General features: G+C 40.9%; 2 protein-coding genes across 3 annotated transcripts in view; both read right to left on the bottom strand.

Annotated features, from left to right (window-relative positions):
* LOC103456934 (diacylglycerol kinase, gamma) overlaps positions 1 to 15619 on the bottom strand; it is an 89589-nt gene that overhangs the window by 53953 nt on the left and 20017 nt on the right. The window contains exons 3-10 of one of the 2 annotated variants that reach the window (XM_017303165.1): positions 14823 to 14943; positions 14406 to 14523; positions 13910 to 13998; positions 11598 to 11714; positions 9747 to 9845; positions 7895 to 8005; positions 7737 to 7810; positions 4654 to 4728 (exon numbers count right to left, since the gene is read on the bottom strand). In XM_017303165.1, coding sequence (XP_017158654.1) covers positions 4654 to 4728; positions 7737 to 7810; positions 7895 to 8005; positions 9747 to 9845; positions 11598 to 11714; positions 13910 to 13998; positions 14406 to 14523; positions 14823 to 14930 — 791 coding nt within the window. In that variant the 5' untranslated portion in view covers positions 14931 to 14943. Of the gene's footprint in view, positions 1 to 4653; positions 4729 to 7736; positions 7811 to 7894; positions 8006 to 9746; positions 9846 to 11597; positions 11715 to 13909; positions 13999 to 14405; positions 14524 to 14822; positions 14944 to 15619 lie in introns of those variants that run through there. The other variant, XM_017303172.1, reaches the window with a different exon arrangement.
* The window catches only part of LOC108166977 (diacylglycerol kinase gamma-like), a 16690-nt gene continuing 16628 nt past the window's right edge, over positions 15558 to 15619 (bottom strand). Inside the window, exon 7 of the mRNA XM_017309179.1 lies at positions 15558 to 15617. Within this exon, the coding sequence (XP_017164668.1) occupies positions 15558 to 15617 (60 nt within the window). The remainder of the gene's footprint in view (positions 15618 to 15619) is intronic.

Here is a 15619-nt window from a genome sequence, read left to right as displayed (position 1 = left end):
CCTTAAAGGACTTGTGATGTTTGTTGCATCAGCTTAGAATAATTCATGTTCATTTAACTTTGAGCTTTTTCAGGTTCAATGGAATCACTGATGTTTTCCGTTGTGCTGTTGTGACAAGTGAAGAGGAAAAACCTGATAGAAACTCAAAAACAAATTAATGTCAGCGGTGAGAACGGTTTCTAAACCCAAAACCTTTTCATTCAACTCAAAACCGCATATCAGGGGTTACAGTTCATTTAAAGCAAAACTTCATAACAAGATGTAATTTTATTTAAAAGACAAACCCCACAGCTGTTCCTATTGCTGCAAAAATTATATATATTCACGGTTATTGCTATTATATGTAAAAAAAAAAAAAAAGTATGTTACAGCCTGTAGATCAAGTATTTAATGTCATTAATTTTTTAAAATTTTTTTAAATAGACCGTCACTGTCACTTAGTCGTTCTGATCTGAACAGAGTAAGACGACTGTGGGGAAACTCTCAGAGCACTGATTGGCTGTGCACAGCAACAGGTTGGGGATGGGCCTCCATACAGGAGCATTTAGCACTGAAACCAGAACTTTAAACCCATAGAGCAGACTCATCCTGAAGCTGAGATTCTTTCTCTGTTTGCCGTTTGGCCTTGTAAAAGACAAAGACCCACACTACACGTGCAAAAACAGACGGCTGGCTGGTCAGAAGCCAAAAAGAAACGTCAGCAACATAAAGGTGGAGAGTAAAGAGATTACAGTTAGTCCACATGCTCAGCCCTCTTAAAGGTAGTGGACAAAAATCTATAGAAAAAATAAAAAAATCACCAACTTAATTTTTCTAGATTGCCCGAGAATTTGTACACTCGGAGCCCGACTGGCTCAGGCCCTCTGCACACGACCCGGCCTCAGTTCCAACAGGATGTAACAGAAGAAACTCGGAACAACTTGGGAAATTCCAGAGCAGTTAAAGAAGTGGCATTTAGCATGCAGGAAACTCACAACTCACTCCACCAGACTGGACACAGCTGCAGAGAACCAACATGTTTTGCTTCACTATTAATCAGATTTTAAAAAAAGAGCTTAACGCTAACAGTGAAAAGAAAGCACACCTGTTTCAGTTTAAGATTTCACACATTAGGACAAACTAATCATCTGATCTGAAGGAGATTCTAAGATCTTTTTAAGTCCACTATGTAATGCTTTCAATGTGTACTAAACCAAAACAAGAAACAAAAAAAATCACCTGTTATAGCAGGCAAAAGATGGCAAAAGGAACCTGTTCAAAAGATCAAATACTAAGAAAATGTACATAAACTTCTGTATTTGAGTAAAGTTGAAGAAAATAATCTAAAGAATCTCTATTGTGGCATTTTAATAAATCATTGTGGTTTACTAACCACAATGATTTGGTTAATAATCATTAACCAAATCATTGTGGTCTTTACGTGCCAAATTAGGTCACGTCTCTAATTTGGCAGCACTTTGGATATTTGACCCAAAAACTGAATCAATAATTGTCAATATTGGCTGATAAGAAATGTTTCCATCATGACATGTTTTCAGTCATATTGGTCAGCCTCGCATTATTGTGAGAGTTTTTCTTGAGGTGATGCAGCTCTCAGTTTTTTGTTTGTTGGTTTGTTTTTTATATCAGCACATCAAAAGGTGACATTTCTGTTGGAGTTGAACAATGCCACCTTTTAGATAAAGTTCATCATCTTGTGACCCTACCAGTGACTCCACCAATCAGTGACCAGCAGTGTTCTGTCGTCGTGTTCTCAGTCAGAACTTGGGACCCCAGAGAAGTCGGAGTCTTAAAGGGTCCGCACTACGTGAAGGTTGCGAGTGGAAATCCCTGAGAACTGAGTCGAGTCGCGCCAAGCGTGTGCTGTCCAAGGCGTATATCCAATGATTGATAGAACATCCAACGTGAAAAAACGTTAATTTATTTTTGCAGTGTACGAAAACATCCAAAGTTTCCATTTATATATGCGCTATTCCTAACTATTCCCAACGAATGTTCAGCCATTATTCATCTTGTCCGACCTGCGAGCTCTATTCATATTTAAACAGCCTATATGTTTATCAGGAGCTTAGCAGTGATTTGGTGCTCAGTCCTACAGAGAGGCCCAGGAAGTTGGAGTGCATTCAGAAGCCGAGTCCTGCCATGTGTGCAGAGTGAATAAGTGCCCTTATTCATGTGAATTGAGGCAAGCTGCCAAAGCAGCAGGGTTACTGACAGAAAGACGTGGTAAAAAAAAAACAACACACACACACACACACAGTGCCACATTTACAGGGCGGTGTAGCAACCACACACTGTTGTTTTTCTCCCAGTCGAAGCCTGAAGCAGCAGCAACAATGACACCTCAGGAGTTTCCAAACTACCCTGACAGGATGAGCTCCTCATGATGAGTCTGTTATCCAACCGATCCCCTTGGTTCAGATTTAATGTCCAACTGGTCGTATTTAAGGATTTACATAAAAAGCTTAGTTTTGTGTGTGTTCATGCGTTGCTGTTCCTGTTGCCTGAATGCTACATAAGGCAAACAGCGCCCTCTAAAGGCCATGCAGAGAACTGAGAGTGAAGCAGAGCGGAGGAGACGGTCAAATTAAAATGAGCTCCATAACCTCCATTTGGGTGATAAGATTTTTTTTGAAGGGTGGCTTTGTTTACGAAGATTTTATAATCCATAATCCCAGATGCATTAGCGTTTATGTTTGTGGATCTGTGTGGTTTGTGTTTAATTTTGGATATTTCAAATGTCTTCCAGTTCCAGCGTGACGTGTTCTTTACAAAAACTACAGCTTACTGGTCTTTGAGAAGGCAAACTTGCATTATTATGCCTTTAGCAATTTATTTCTTGAAAACGGTCTCAAAGACAACAATGTTATTGTTTAAWCGCATCAACTTGCTGTATTGTGACAGGCCTATCCAGAAAGCTATTAATCCCAGATGCATTAGCGTCAACAAAAATCAAAACGGATTTTATGAGCATTAAAAATAACGACTGAGTCCAGAAAGCTAATTGCACTCCCAAAACAAATCACTGAGAATGAGCCAACTCTCACCTCAGAGTCTGCTGAGCCTGTTGCTAGGGAACCCATGGTAACAGTTGTGGAGGGTTGAGCTGGTGACGGGTTAGCGCTCTCTGTCACAGCACAGTTCATTTCCATTTCTATGTGTTCCAGAGCACCACTTCACCCTCGTACAGTAACAACAGCTAGAGAGCGGCCAGTAAGACAGAGCGCATGGCCAGGACAAACAGAGCAGCTCTACAGACAATGACACACCCAGGTCAACCTCTAGGTTAAAGCTGCAGATTAGCACTGAATTCTACACCGTTAAATTCTAATTCAAGTCTCACTGACCAAATTTCAGCTCCACCAGCAACACTTGCATTACAAATTATTTTGAATTGTGTTGGCCAATTTTTTTTTCTCGCATTCTTGACTTGTGATCAGGGGTTGAGCAAAACCATTTCAAGGGCCACAAATGGCCCCCACACCATACTTTGGACACCCCCACGCCAGTGATGTTGAGTTTTTGTAGATCGTTTTGATGGGAAACGGAATCCTGCCTTTCCTCACTCTAAGATCATTTCTATCCAGATCTTGGCTCTGCTGGTTGGTCTCATCTAACATTAACCCCACATTGATTTAAAAATTCACTAATGATGACAGATGATGGGCAAAGCTTTTATATTCTGAAAGTATCTTTTTATGTCTATTCAGTGACCACATAACAATACATTTCTCACACTGGATTAACTATAATTCTCTTGAACCGCGGTGACATTCCACTCAGTCTTCCAATAACCGATCAGAGCAGCACAGCCCTCATGTCTGCTGGCACGTGGATCATTCCAGCACTTTCTCCCGGGGAGCTGCGTGCGTCACCGGGCCGTTCTCCATACACGAGGCTCCAGAGGGCAGTAGCTCTGCTCGTCGTGACTGAGTGAGACGCCCTTAAGGTGAAGCGTTAACGGCCTCTCTGCTACGCGGAGCGGCACCAGAATTTATTTCAAAGTACACCATGTGCTCCGCTCTCACATATGCACACGTCTCTGTGTGCACAAAGAGGTAAAAACTATCCGACGGCGGTAACGCGGCGTTCCGCTTCAACCTACTGCAGATTAGTCTGACCTGACAGAGCGAGGAGGGAACAGAACTGGAGATTCAGCACTCGCCTCCTGCATCTGATTCAATACACAATATAATCTTCAGCGGAAAAGGAGTTTTGTTTCTTTTGTCCACTACTAATTGTTAGAAAGCTGACTTTAGTTATTTCTTGATTCACTTGCGTTAAACACATTTGAACCACAAGGCAACAAAATCAGTTCCTTCAGCAGATTTGAGTTATAAGCAAAGGTAAGGCCACTGTGAATAGAAAACAAAAAGTAAAAAGTAAATTTCAGCCAAAAAACTCAGAGATTTTGACATTCATCTCAGACACTTGCTAGAAATTAAAAAAAACGTCTGAAATTTCTGAATTTCAAAAGTTGAACGGTTTTTTTTTTTCTAGAAAATTTTTGAGATCATTCTCAAAATTTCTGAGATTGTTTGGTTTAAATTGACTCCTCCTTTTTTTTATATCCTCAATGGCCTTACTACGCCGTAGTAAACGCAAACCAGCAATGAACAGACAGCAATGTAAAGTCGACTGCAGCAGACTCACCCGTTCATGGGGCCTCCGTGCTCCAGCGTGTACACCTGTCGAGGGTTTAGCAGGTACCTGAACTTTCTGAAGACACTGGAAGAAAACCACAACATGAAGGAACATGGGTTAAGACTTCTGAACACAAATATCAGCTCAGATGTAAATGACTGGGTTAATATTCAACTACAGGAAGCTGCTTGGATGCATTGTGCGAATTGTTGGACATGCAGCATTTTGTTGCCATCAGATGCTGCAGTAAATTTGATTGTAAATTACTTTGAGGAGTAATCGCAGTAGTAGTTTTTACTTAAACTCAATATTAATATTGATATTACTCCGTGTTTCTACACCAGCTTTGTTGCTCTAACGTTGTTTTCTGACTGCTGAGCCGTTCGTTCCATTTGCAGATCAACTAAACACAGTAAACATGATATAATGTCACCGGAGGTACAATACTCTGTTCCTACACACACACACACACACACACACACACACACACGTCACATGTGGAATACTAGTTTCACAAGTTTTATTTAGAAAAAAAAAAAAGATTTGAAAAGTTTTTCTGCCTGAATTTATTTGACTGTTATTTAATGTATGAATTATTTCATCAGCAGTCCCTAAAATAACAGAATTTGTGCACTAAAGTAACATTTTCTCCACCTGATGACGTCTTCAGTTACTCGGTACTTGAGGAACTAATTTACAAAATACTTTCCCCACCCCTCCACCACTGTACATAACAGTTGCTCAGTTTTCAGCAAAACCTGCTGGTGCATTACGGCTGAACACCTCAACTACGGTGTCTTTTCTTGTTTATCAAGAGATTACACAAAGTTATTGGCATCATATACATCTCGCATAATTACACAACTTYTCTGACTTTCTTTTTTTTACATGTAGAACACCATGCAAACTAGAACAGAGAGAAKAAAAGTAAGAAAAAGAAGAAAAAAAGGGTGGATAGGGAAGAGGCTAAAAGTAATAAGTGTATTTTATCCATCTATTTAACTTAGTGACATGGTGATTTATTAAATTATCSTACACATTCAGAAGGTAACTTYAGTCTTTTTTGACCAAACGGTGTTGTTTCATAAGTCTTGTGCTTCGTTCGGAACGCTGCCAACCTCATTTGTGTTTCCCTGCTTCGCTTCAGGTAAATGAAGCATTAATCCTTCACCAGCCCAGCAGGCTGTACAACATGCCACACATTTATCACTCCTGCTGTATCACTGCACTGGACTGTAATTAATGTCAGTTCATTAATTGGATGCCATTCATTTGGGTGCTAGAAGRTGAACTTTGACCCCTCTCTCAGGTGTYCTGCAGCCTCTGAGGTTTTCTTCCAGGAAAACTAATTTGACTTAAACTGCCTTTATTTATTATGGTCTGCTCCCAGTAACAAATGATTCAGTGTGTTGCTTGGTAGGTTTTTTTTCTTTCTTTCTGAGCTTTCCTGTTATTTTTTTTTCCTAAAGGGCAAGCACTTATTTAAATGTCATGAAAATTTCACAGATAAAAATAGAACAGCTGTTGTTCTGGTAAATCTCTTTTACTCTTATTTGCCCATTGATAGAGAATAATTGGCTTTCTAGTTGTACAGTAGGAAAAAGTGTGTTGCCGGGCAACACGCYTGCTAGAAAGAAAAGCAGCAGGTTCTGATTGGTCGTGATTGCTGGGAGCTATGTGGCAAATGATGCGAGAATAAAAGCCTTTATTTCCAGCACTCCACCTTTAAACGGCGGCATTCAGAGCCACAGCAGGGCGGAGCGGCTGCGACGCGGTCTGGGAGGAAAACCTTTGATGTGACCTTGTAGCTCACAGGTTCATGACCTTTACGGACCAAAATACACTGACATCAATCCATCTGAGGCACAAGCAACGGCAAACTTAGAAAGCGAAACAAAACAGTTAATCGTAGCTGGAAGATCTAACATAGAACCTGTTAGRTATTTTTTTAAGTGAAACATCAGCTCGGCTTGTTTTCACGTCGGAAAATACTTTCTAAAGGCACAAGTTGCTCTCCTCCTCATAGCCAATTAGCATGTCTCCGTCGCTGCCGCACAGGTAAAACCGGCGTGAGCATTTTAGCCCTCGTGTTGCGTTTAAAGACGGCTCAGAAAAACACGCTACGACGCATTAACAGCGGATTGAATAGTTGTAACGGCTGAAAAAAGTGTGAGGAACAGAGTATCAAATTAAGATAGGAAGAATAGAAAGTTGGCCACTCTGACGTAAAAATAAAAATTCAAATAAAGTTTTCAGTCAGGGAGTATGGGGGCACGGCTCACTCTGTGGGTGGGCAATGCCCCCCCCATCAAATTTCAAACCATTCAGCCACACTTTCCTATAACAGTAAGCATTAGCTAGCCTCTCTCTGTCAGGACGTGTGCAGCCTCTGACATTCTGCATATTTCACATGTTAACATGTTTTAACAATCCACTTGTGGAGCTTTTGTCGTTTATTTATGGTACATATTTTTATTTCATTGTCATTATTTGGTGGAATTAAGAAAATGAAATTCATTATTTATTCATTTAAATGCATTTATTACATTTATTATTTATTATTACAAATGTATTATTTATTTTAAAAAAACATCCAAYGCTGCAAAAACATTAAATCTTACCAAGTATTTATGATCTAGTTTCTAGTGCAAATATCTGAGTACACTTCAAATAAAACAAAACTAGATGRCAATTAACTTTCCAGCAAGATACAGGACATTGTTTTAAGCCAATAATTCCTTAATAAAGATAAATTGGCAGATTATTTCATGGAATTATAACATGGAAAACATGCCTWGTTACAGGTTCAGTAATCTGCCAGTGCAACAAATGCTTTCTCATCTATAATAAGGAATTATTGGCATGAAACAATCTCCTATATCTTCCTGAAAAGTTGCTTGTAAGTTAGTTTGGTCTTATTTCAAGTGTCATAAGATATTTGCACTAGAAACTAGGCAAAGATGACGTGGGAAGATTTTGTGTTTTTGTGGTGAAGGGGTTGAACACTTTATATTTGCACTGTGCCAGTGGTCMCCTATAAACTGACACATTAGATTTGGAAACATGGCCGCCGGCGATGAGGTCAAACTCACCGCTCCCCCTGCCTCCCTCCACTCTTAGGGTTGACCAGGACCAGGAGGGGGTGTGTTCCTTGGAGAGGGGTGATCTGCAAGCAGGAAACACACACTCCGCTGTTTAACCTGCTACCTGCCTTAAACCAAGCGYTGCACACCGGTGTGAAGATCAGTACCTGTAGTGTCTGTCTGTCTACAGGAGGGAACTTAAATGTCTTGCTGGCGTCGTCAGGGCTGKTGTTGGGAGTGGACTCACTCTCCCCGCGCTTCGCTGTGGAATGACGATCCTGCGGAGAACAGAAGAGCGTGGTGAACAAGTCACTAWGGAGGAAATAGTAAATGGGTCAGCAGGTGCCCGAGTCTTGATTCAAGGCATGAAATCTCCAATGATGAGATAAACAGCATGCATATAATCAATGTGTCGCTGTTGGAGGGGATGGAGGAGGTTTGACAGCAGAGTCCAGATATAGAGTCAACGGCCAGCGTGAAATGGAAGGCAGGTGGTCACAAGTTTCATCCTGAGATGTTTGAGGAAAGTTGTGATGACTGCAGCTGTTTAATGCTGCTGAGGCGTTTACTTTGAACTCACACCGCTGATCAGACTGGCACAGAACACGCTGCTGATTTTATTTTCTATGACTCCTTTTCCGTTGGTTGGTTGGTTTGTATGAATGTACTGAAAGGCCACACTGRTCTAAAGTACGAGAGTAGTTAGATACTCTGAAGTGAAAAAAAAAAAACAACTGATTTTTGAACAAACTTTAAAGAAATACTCTAATTTGCTACAACTAATTGTATTTTGCTTAAGCATTGACTGATTTGATTTTTAATCTAGTCAAAGTTATACTGGGAAGAAAGTCCTGCAGGAAATAGTGACGGGAGCTGGAAAGSCTTGGAGTGTCTCCTCACACTCTCCTGTTTTCGCTACACTAAAAACAGAAAACAGGAGGTAAAAACTTTAAAATATAAGTCAGTTTGTAACATGTAATCAAATCAAGTTCAGCCAAGTAAATATGAGTTTATCAAGTTGTCATGTTAAACAAATGTAAATAAATTTAATCTGACTAACTGGATTACATGTAACAAATTGRCCCATTTTTTTAAAAAGTTGGAGCTCAGATCTCTTTCTTCGGTGTATCATCTGAGTTTTGAACTCTTATTAGTATTTTCCATCTGTCAAATATTTGTTCTCTGTTTTTGTTAAACAACATGACCTGAATTGTTTATTAGTCACCACAGAACAAAATTGCAAATTTAGTTTTACAGCGCCCCTGCTGGAGAGAATGTGAGACAGTCACATTATTCTAGGTTCGTAAGTTTCTGTTTATTTATTTATTMATTTATTCAAGTCCAGATTTGATCTGGTGCAGATTTTTTTTTAAATTATTTATTTATTTATTTTTACATGAGAAAACCAGAATCTTCCCCTGATAAACACATGTTCATATTTTACCGTGTTTGGTTGCTGTTTTAACTGCAGCAACAGTTAAAACAGTGGTTCTTAACCTGGGTTCGATCGAACCCCAGGGGTTCGATGAGTCGGTCTCAGGGGTTCGGTGGAGCCTCTGCCGTGGAGGTAAAGACACACTTGTGTAAAGTCGTGATGACGCCCCGCTTTACCATCACTTGCTGCAGAGGATCACGTTACATCGCTTAGCTAATCGGGGCTGCGGAGGAGCCCTGATTGAAGGAGTTCCACTCTCATCGTGGATTTGAACTTGTGTCTTTATTTACTTCAGCAAAGCTCACAGTTTTTACCAAATTCTGTAGTCTAAATTTGCTCCTTAGTCGCATCTTTTCGGGGTTGCTACTGCCTCTAGTGGCGTGGGGGTGGTAACACAGCTAATATAATTACATCAGAATACCGCAAGGTATTTTGTGTGTCCGGGGGTGGCGGGAGTAAGAAGGGTTCGGTGAATGCGCATATGAAACTGGGGGGTTCGGTACCTCAAAAAAAAAAGGTTAAGGACCACTGAGTTAAAGTTTTTCTATCCCTCCTTTCATGATGTACAGCGGAACGGTTCTCACCAGCACCGCCGGACAGATGTATGATGGCAGCAGGATGTGGTCCTTCAGGGCCCCTCCGTCACACTCAGGCTTCATAGAAGACGCACACTTGTTATGGTACTGCAGTGGACAAGAGAAGGAGAACCATAAGGACTGTAGGCGTCTTCCATCTGACACTCTGCGTTAAGTCATTCAGTCATACAGTGACAGCATGGCTGCTCKGTTTTATCGGCCATGGAGGGTCGACGGAAACGCTCTGCGCACCACGCTGAAGCAGGAGCAGGTGTTGGGATCGATTGGTCTAAACTTTTACATCACATCGCAGACAACAGTGTCACCTAGTGGAACCAGGACGCAATGACGCTTATGAAACGTGAAGGTAGAGTTAATGTAGTAATAATAAGTGTGTGTGAGGGGAGGAGGTGTTTTTTTTTTTAGATAAGTTTGTTTTAGACATAGCTCAATAAAGTAAATTTAATTGCTGAAAATGACGATGAGCTCAATGACTCTGGTATGACCCTACTACCCTGTCCCTATTTCTGAAAATAGCTCATAAGCTGAGCTCTTCAGAATTTACTGCCACTRTTACATCATCCAGCTGTACATCATGGTGGAGCCTCGGTCCTGTGCTGCGGCTCAGTGGACTCTCCTCTCAGCACTAAATTCTCTTCAGAGGTTTTACAGTTTAATTAATGTACAAATGAGCTAAGAATACTCTGCCAGTACTAGTTAAGCAGACTCCTCCTTATCTTCATTTGAATTATTAGGCAACATTGGTACTAAAAACCACCACTAAAGAACATTAGTGAAGCTGTCTTCATGAAACCAACAAGTTTAAATTTGAATTTGAACCATGGCTAAGCGAATGCCAGGGGTTTGCAGTTTCCTACAAACCATACAGGGCACACAGAAGAAGAAAGACCAAAAATCTGCACTTCTCTCCATTTTTTTTCATTATCATGTTAAATACAGAAACAAAATCTAAATTAAAATGTCATGGTTTGAGTTTTTTCCTGGTAGATTTTTTTTAACTGAAGGGGTGTATAAAAAAATGTGATGTGCWAAATTGTATTAATAATACTTAGTATTTTTGACTAAAAATGTATTTCCTTCCTTATCGACAGCAAACAATATTTATTTATTTTTTCCCTGACAAACTGAAAATGACCAATACCTATTGTACTACTTTCAGAGTATTACTTAAGAAGTACTATGTATTTCTTAGAGAATGCATATTGATATGTTAGAGGATGACCTAGTCAAAGTTTAGACTGTCCTGTGTGTGCCTCTGGGTCTTCTCTTGTTGTCGTTATATCAGTCTTTAGACTGTTTGGTCTGCTCTGGATTCCCAGAACCAAACATGGAGAAACATTGATCAGTTTTTATGCTCTGACACAAACTTCCAGAAAATTGTAAAACTGCTGAAACATGGAGTTTCTCTAATTAAAGACTAAAACAACCATTTGTTTAGAGCCGTCTTTGATTAATAACATGATAAAAAATAAAATAAATCACTTGTGTTTCAACCCTTACGTTTCCACTGCAAAGTAATGATTTTCATTCATTTGTTGTTTGATTTTCTTTGTAATCATGTGACGCAGTTTGTTTGGGGTGGTAGCACAATAAAGTATGATATTGTTAAAGGTGGATAACTCATTTTTAGTACTCTAAAGAAGCAAGTTTTGCTTTTGGTATTACACACATACCTTTAATGTTTACGATGCTCCAAAATTTCCGCAAATTTCTGTTACATTGCATCTGTAGTTGCTTCCATCTGCCTCTGGGGGGCAGTGGTCATGGTCCTGTTTATCTAATTACGCCTGTGTTAGAGTAGAACGTGGCGGTTAAAGTGCGGCATGGTGGGCGACTCACCGTGGCCTGACACCAGACACAGTGCAGGCCCGTCAGGGTCTGGTAGCCCTTGATGTTCCTCAAACAGCGCTCGCACTTCGACGGAGAGTTCCCCTCTATCCAAACATGCTGCATGACCTGGAGGAGAGCAGAGGCAGTCGCATGACGACTCATTAGAAGCTATTTCAGAGCAAACTTTATGATTTCATGACTCACTGCATTTTTGGAACCATGTGGTATCAAACGAGTTTATGTATGGAAGCTGAGTTGATATTATACAGTTTCGATAAATCCAAACTTGGCAAAGTACTGCTATAATTACCCATCTGATGATGAAGACACTTTCTCTCTAGCTCTCGGTGAAGCCGGACGCTTTTTTCTCTGCTCCTCTCCCTTCCCATTCTCTCCCTGCTTGCTCTGTTTTTTGTTGCTTTTTTGGAGCTTTTCTTTGCACATCCTCCGAATCTACAAATTATGGATCTGGTCAACCGGTCTCTTAATGTAATTGATMAAATTTTCTCAACGAGAAGACTGGGCACAGGAGAGCCCTCTTGTCCCGTGGGGGCACATACACGGTGGGATTCACCCTGGATTTATTCATGATGACAGGATTTCTGCTGTTTGGAGATTGTGGATTCCTGGCTTATCGACAAATGTGTGACGGATTTGGCCAAACTAGTAAACACTCAGGGACAGAGATGCAAGTTGGATGCGAGTCTTGCTGAGACTGCAGCCCAGCTGAGGACTCTAAAACTCACCAACGGGATGGAATCGACCTTGGAGAAGTTGCTAGCTTCGGTTTAGTGGAACGTCCAAACTAATTTGGATGATTGGGATGAACTATAAGAGATACTGGTTGAAGACTCTAGGTCAGACAGAAATTTTAAGTCTGCCCGATCTAATAAGAATATGTTATTCTGAATCTGGTTCCCTGTGACCTTGGCGGCTACCTCAAATCTCCTGGAGTTTATGTAGACAAACTGCTCCTTCCCATCTCCTCACCCCTCCYGAAGTCACCCGTGGAATCTTATGGCTGAACTCTCAAGGACTCGCTCTTGATATTTCCACCTCTATCAGAGACTTGCTAGGTTTTGTGGGTTCACTCTTTGAGGCTGCGGGCMCACCATGGGAGAACAGGCTGTGACAGACGTGGGCTAATCTGCAAACACGTCATAGTTACAGACAAACAAACACTCCCTGACCTCAACGTCTTTGCCAGCATGTTTTTATCTTGCTATATGTGCCATATCCTACCCAATGTTTTCTGTTCATTCTTCAGTTACTCTTTAGATTATTACTTGTTAGAAACTGTGGTGTGCTCATTTTTAACCCATAAAAAGAATTGGAACAAACTTGGAATCCAGAGACTCCAGTTTATTCATCACTCTTTAGCTTATTTTTTGGAAACTGTAGAGTACTCACTATTTAGACCAATATTATACTTAGATTGATTTTTAGATTATTGTGCAGAGAGACACCTGTTATTGCAACCCAGAAAAGGAATTGGAACAAACTTAGAATCCAGAAAAACTTCTTCCAGAAAAGGAACATTTAGTTTTCATTATTACTTAGAAACAGTGGAGTACTCATTACTTTTACAAATTAAGAGCACACTTAGACAGTCCAGAGAATACTGGATTAAAAATTACAATTTTAATGAACGTTTAACACTGGAAATGGAGAGTTTTAAAATATCCAAAGTAAACAACAGAAAAAAACTAATGAATTATGAACCCTTCAAAAAAGGGACAAGTTGAGACCAAAACACCAAACTGAAGACTTTTATCATCCAGTTTTTGGTAGAAAGAGAAAAGCGGTACATCATGCAAATGAAAATGATTGAACTCGTTTTATTTTATCTTGCGATCAATTGATTTATTGTTTATTGTGACAGACCTACACACCACTTGTAGTGTGGTGTGTTGGCCACAATTTGGAAGTGTGGCCAACACAAATTGAATGGCTTCGTTCACTTCCTCTGCTGCTATTACCAAACACAACCACGGCAGACTACAATTCCATCATCGCTCGCAGCTTGTTCTGTCCGCTGATCGACCCGGTAGAAATTCTACTGCGGGAATCCAAGTCAATGGGAGAAATCCCAGATGGAGGACTGAAAGGAGATGAGAATCGAATGGAATTGCATAGGAAGGCAGTGGCCAGGCCACACTGGCATATATTCAGCTATTGGCTTTGCTATCAATCACAACTGACAGAAACGCTGTTGAACTTAATGTCCCAGAAACAACATAATTCAGAAACGTCTGCGACCCAGGACCTTGAGAAGGAGGTCAGAGTTCATGGAACCATCAGAATGTTGTATTTGCACTTACACTGGTGTGCTTGCGGGACTTGGCGTAGGTGCTGATGCAGGCGGCGATGTTTTTGGACACGCAGCGTTCGTGTACCGTGTACTTGCATGCTGCAGGGTGACAGGAAGCCGCTGCATTAACCAGGGATCGCTCTTCACAAACACAGATCCAACATGGCTGGGAGGTAATTTCGTTTATWGCTGACCACATTAGCAATCAGTTCAGACAGTAAGTGAGTGCATGCWTTCATAAGCCCTAGGGGCACTGCCTGGGAAACTCAATAATGAAAATACACATAATCACATTGCTGATCCTTCTCTAATGACGGYTGCAAGGACGCATAATTGAAAGCAACAGTGAGTCAAAAGCATTTAGGCACAAAGCATAAAATACTTTGAATTACGCTGGCTGCAGAAAGTGAAGGAGATGAAGATGGAGGAGGAGATAAAGAGAGGAAGAAGATAAGAGGYAGTGGGAGACGCAGACAGACAGTGACGGGGAGAGAGAGGAGGCTCACTGGAGCAGCAGAGGCCCTGCTTGCGGACGCCCAGCAGCATGGCGTGGCAGTAGTTACAGAAGGCTGGTTTGTTGAAGTGCTTCAGATGCCAAACATGCTGCCCGTCCTCCTGCACGTTCTGCCACATCACAGCAGAACACAGAATCATTTCAGCTCCTTCTCCAGACATTCAACACCATCACGTAGCATCTGGTCGAGATGAACAGAGACTCTAAAGCCAATGTTCAAGTCATCACTTGAACATTTTCTTCTCASTTAGCAGAGCACAAATCTGGGAGAATCGACGCTGACAAAACGGTTGACTCGTTTTAGAAGTTTTACATCCCAGACGGCAAATGGCTGACAATGGAGATAAATCTGTTGTAAATGTTGTATTGTTTTATGTCTTTTTTATTGAACTGTGACAGCAAAACGTACCGCGTCCATGCCCAGCAGGACCAGTAAAGGGACGGTGGTGAGGCCTCCTCTAATCCACTCCTCAAGTGTGACCGTCCCGTCCTGGTTAAGGTCGATCTCCTTCATCATCTCCTTCAGTATCTGAAACAAGAATGGATGGATGGATGGATGGATGGATGGATGGATGGATGGATGGATGGATGGATGGATGGATGGATGGATGGATGGATGGATGGATGGATGGATGGANGGATGGATGGATGGATGGATGGATGGATGGATGGATGGATGGATGGATGGATGGATGGATGGATGGATGGATGGATGGATGGATGGATGGATGGAATAATGCTAGGATAATAATCATTTTAACAACTATGCAAGAAAAAAATATTGTTTATGAAAGTTACATACGGCGACTTTAAGGTAATTCTTTTTCAAAGTGATTCTAAAAGTGCAGAGCAGAGTGCAGGCTAGCTAATATTAGCCTTTACAGGAGCAGATTCTGCACAATAAGCATTTAAACCTCTAAATTCAGCAGCAATAGTGATGAATATCTGAAACAACTTCCTGTCAACACTGTAGACATCGTTGGACTTGGATAATACTTCAGAAGCAGAAATGTAATACTTGCTGCTTTTTAGTTTTAAAAGAAATTAGATTGTGTTATACGTGTCACTATTAAATGCTCGCATTAATATCATGATATTAGTGCAAGAAATYATGATATTTTACTATCATAAGGCTCATGTGGGCCTATGCCTTCTCGTAAAGCGTCAGCTGATGCTTCTGCTGGTATTCAGAAACAAACAGAACCT

This window comes from Poecilia reticulata, linkage group LG2 (assembly GCF_000633615.1).
Source record: "Poecilia reticulata strain Guanapo linkage group LG2, Guppy_female_1.0+MT, whole genome shotgun sequence".
Taxonomy (NCBI): Eukaryota; Metazoa; Chordata; class Actinopteri; order Cyprinodontiformes; family Poeciliidae; genus Poecilia; species Poecilia reticulata.
This window is presented reverse-complemented; position numbering and strand designations above follow the sequence as displayed.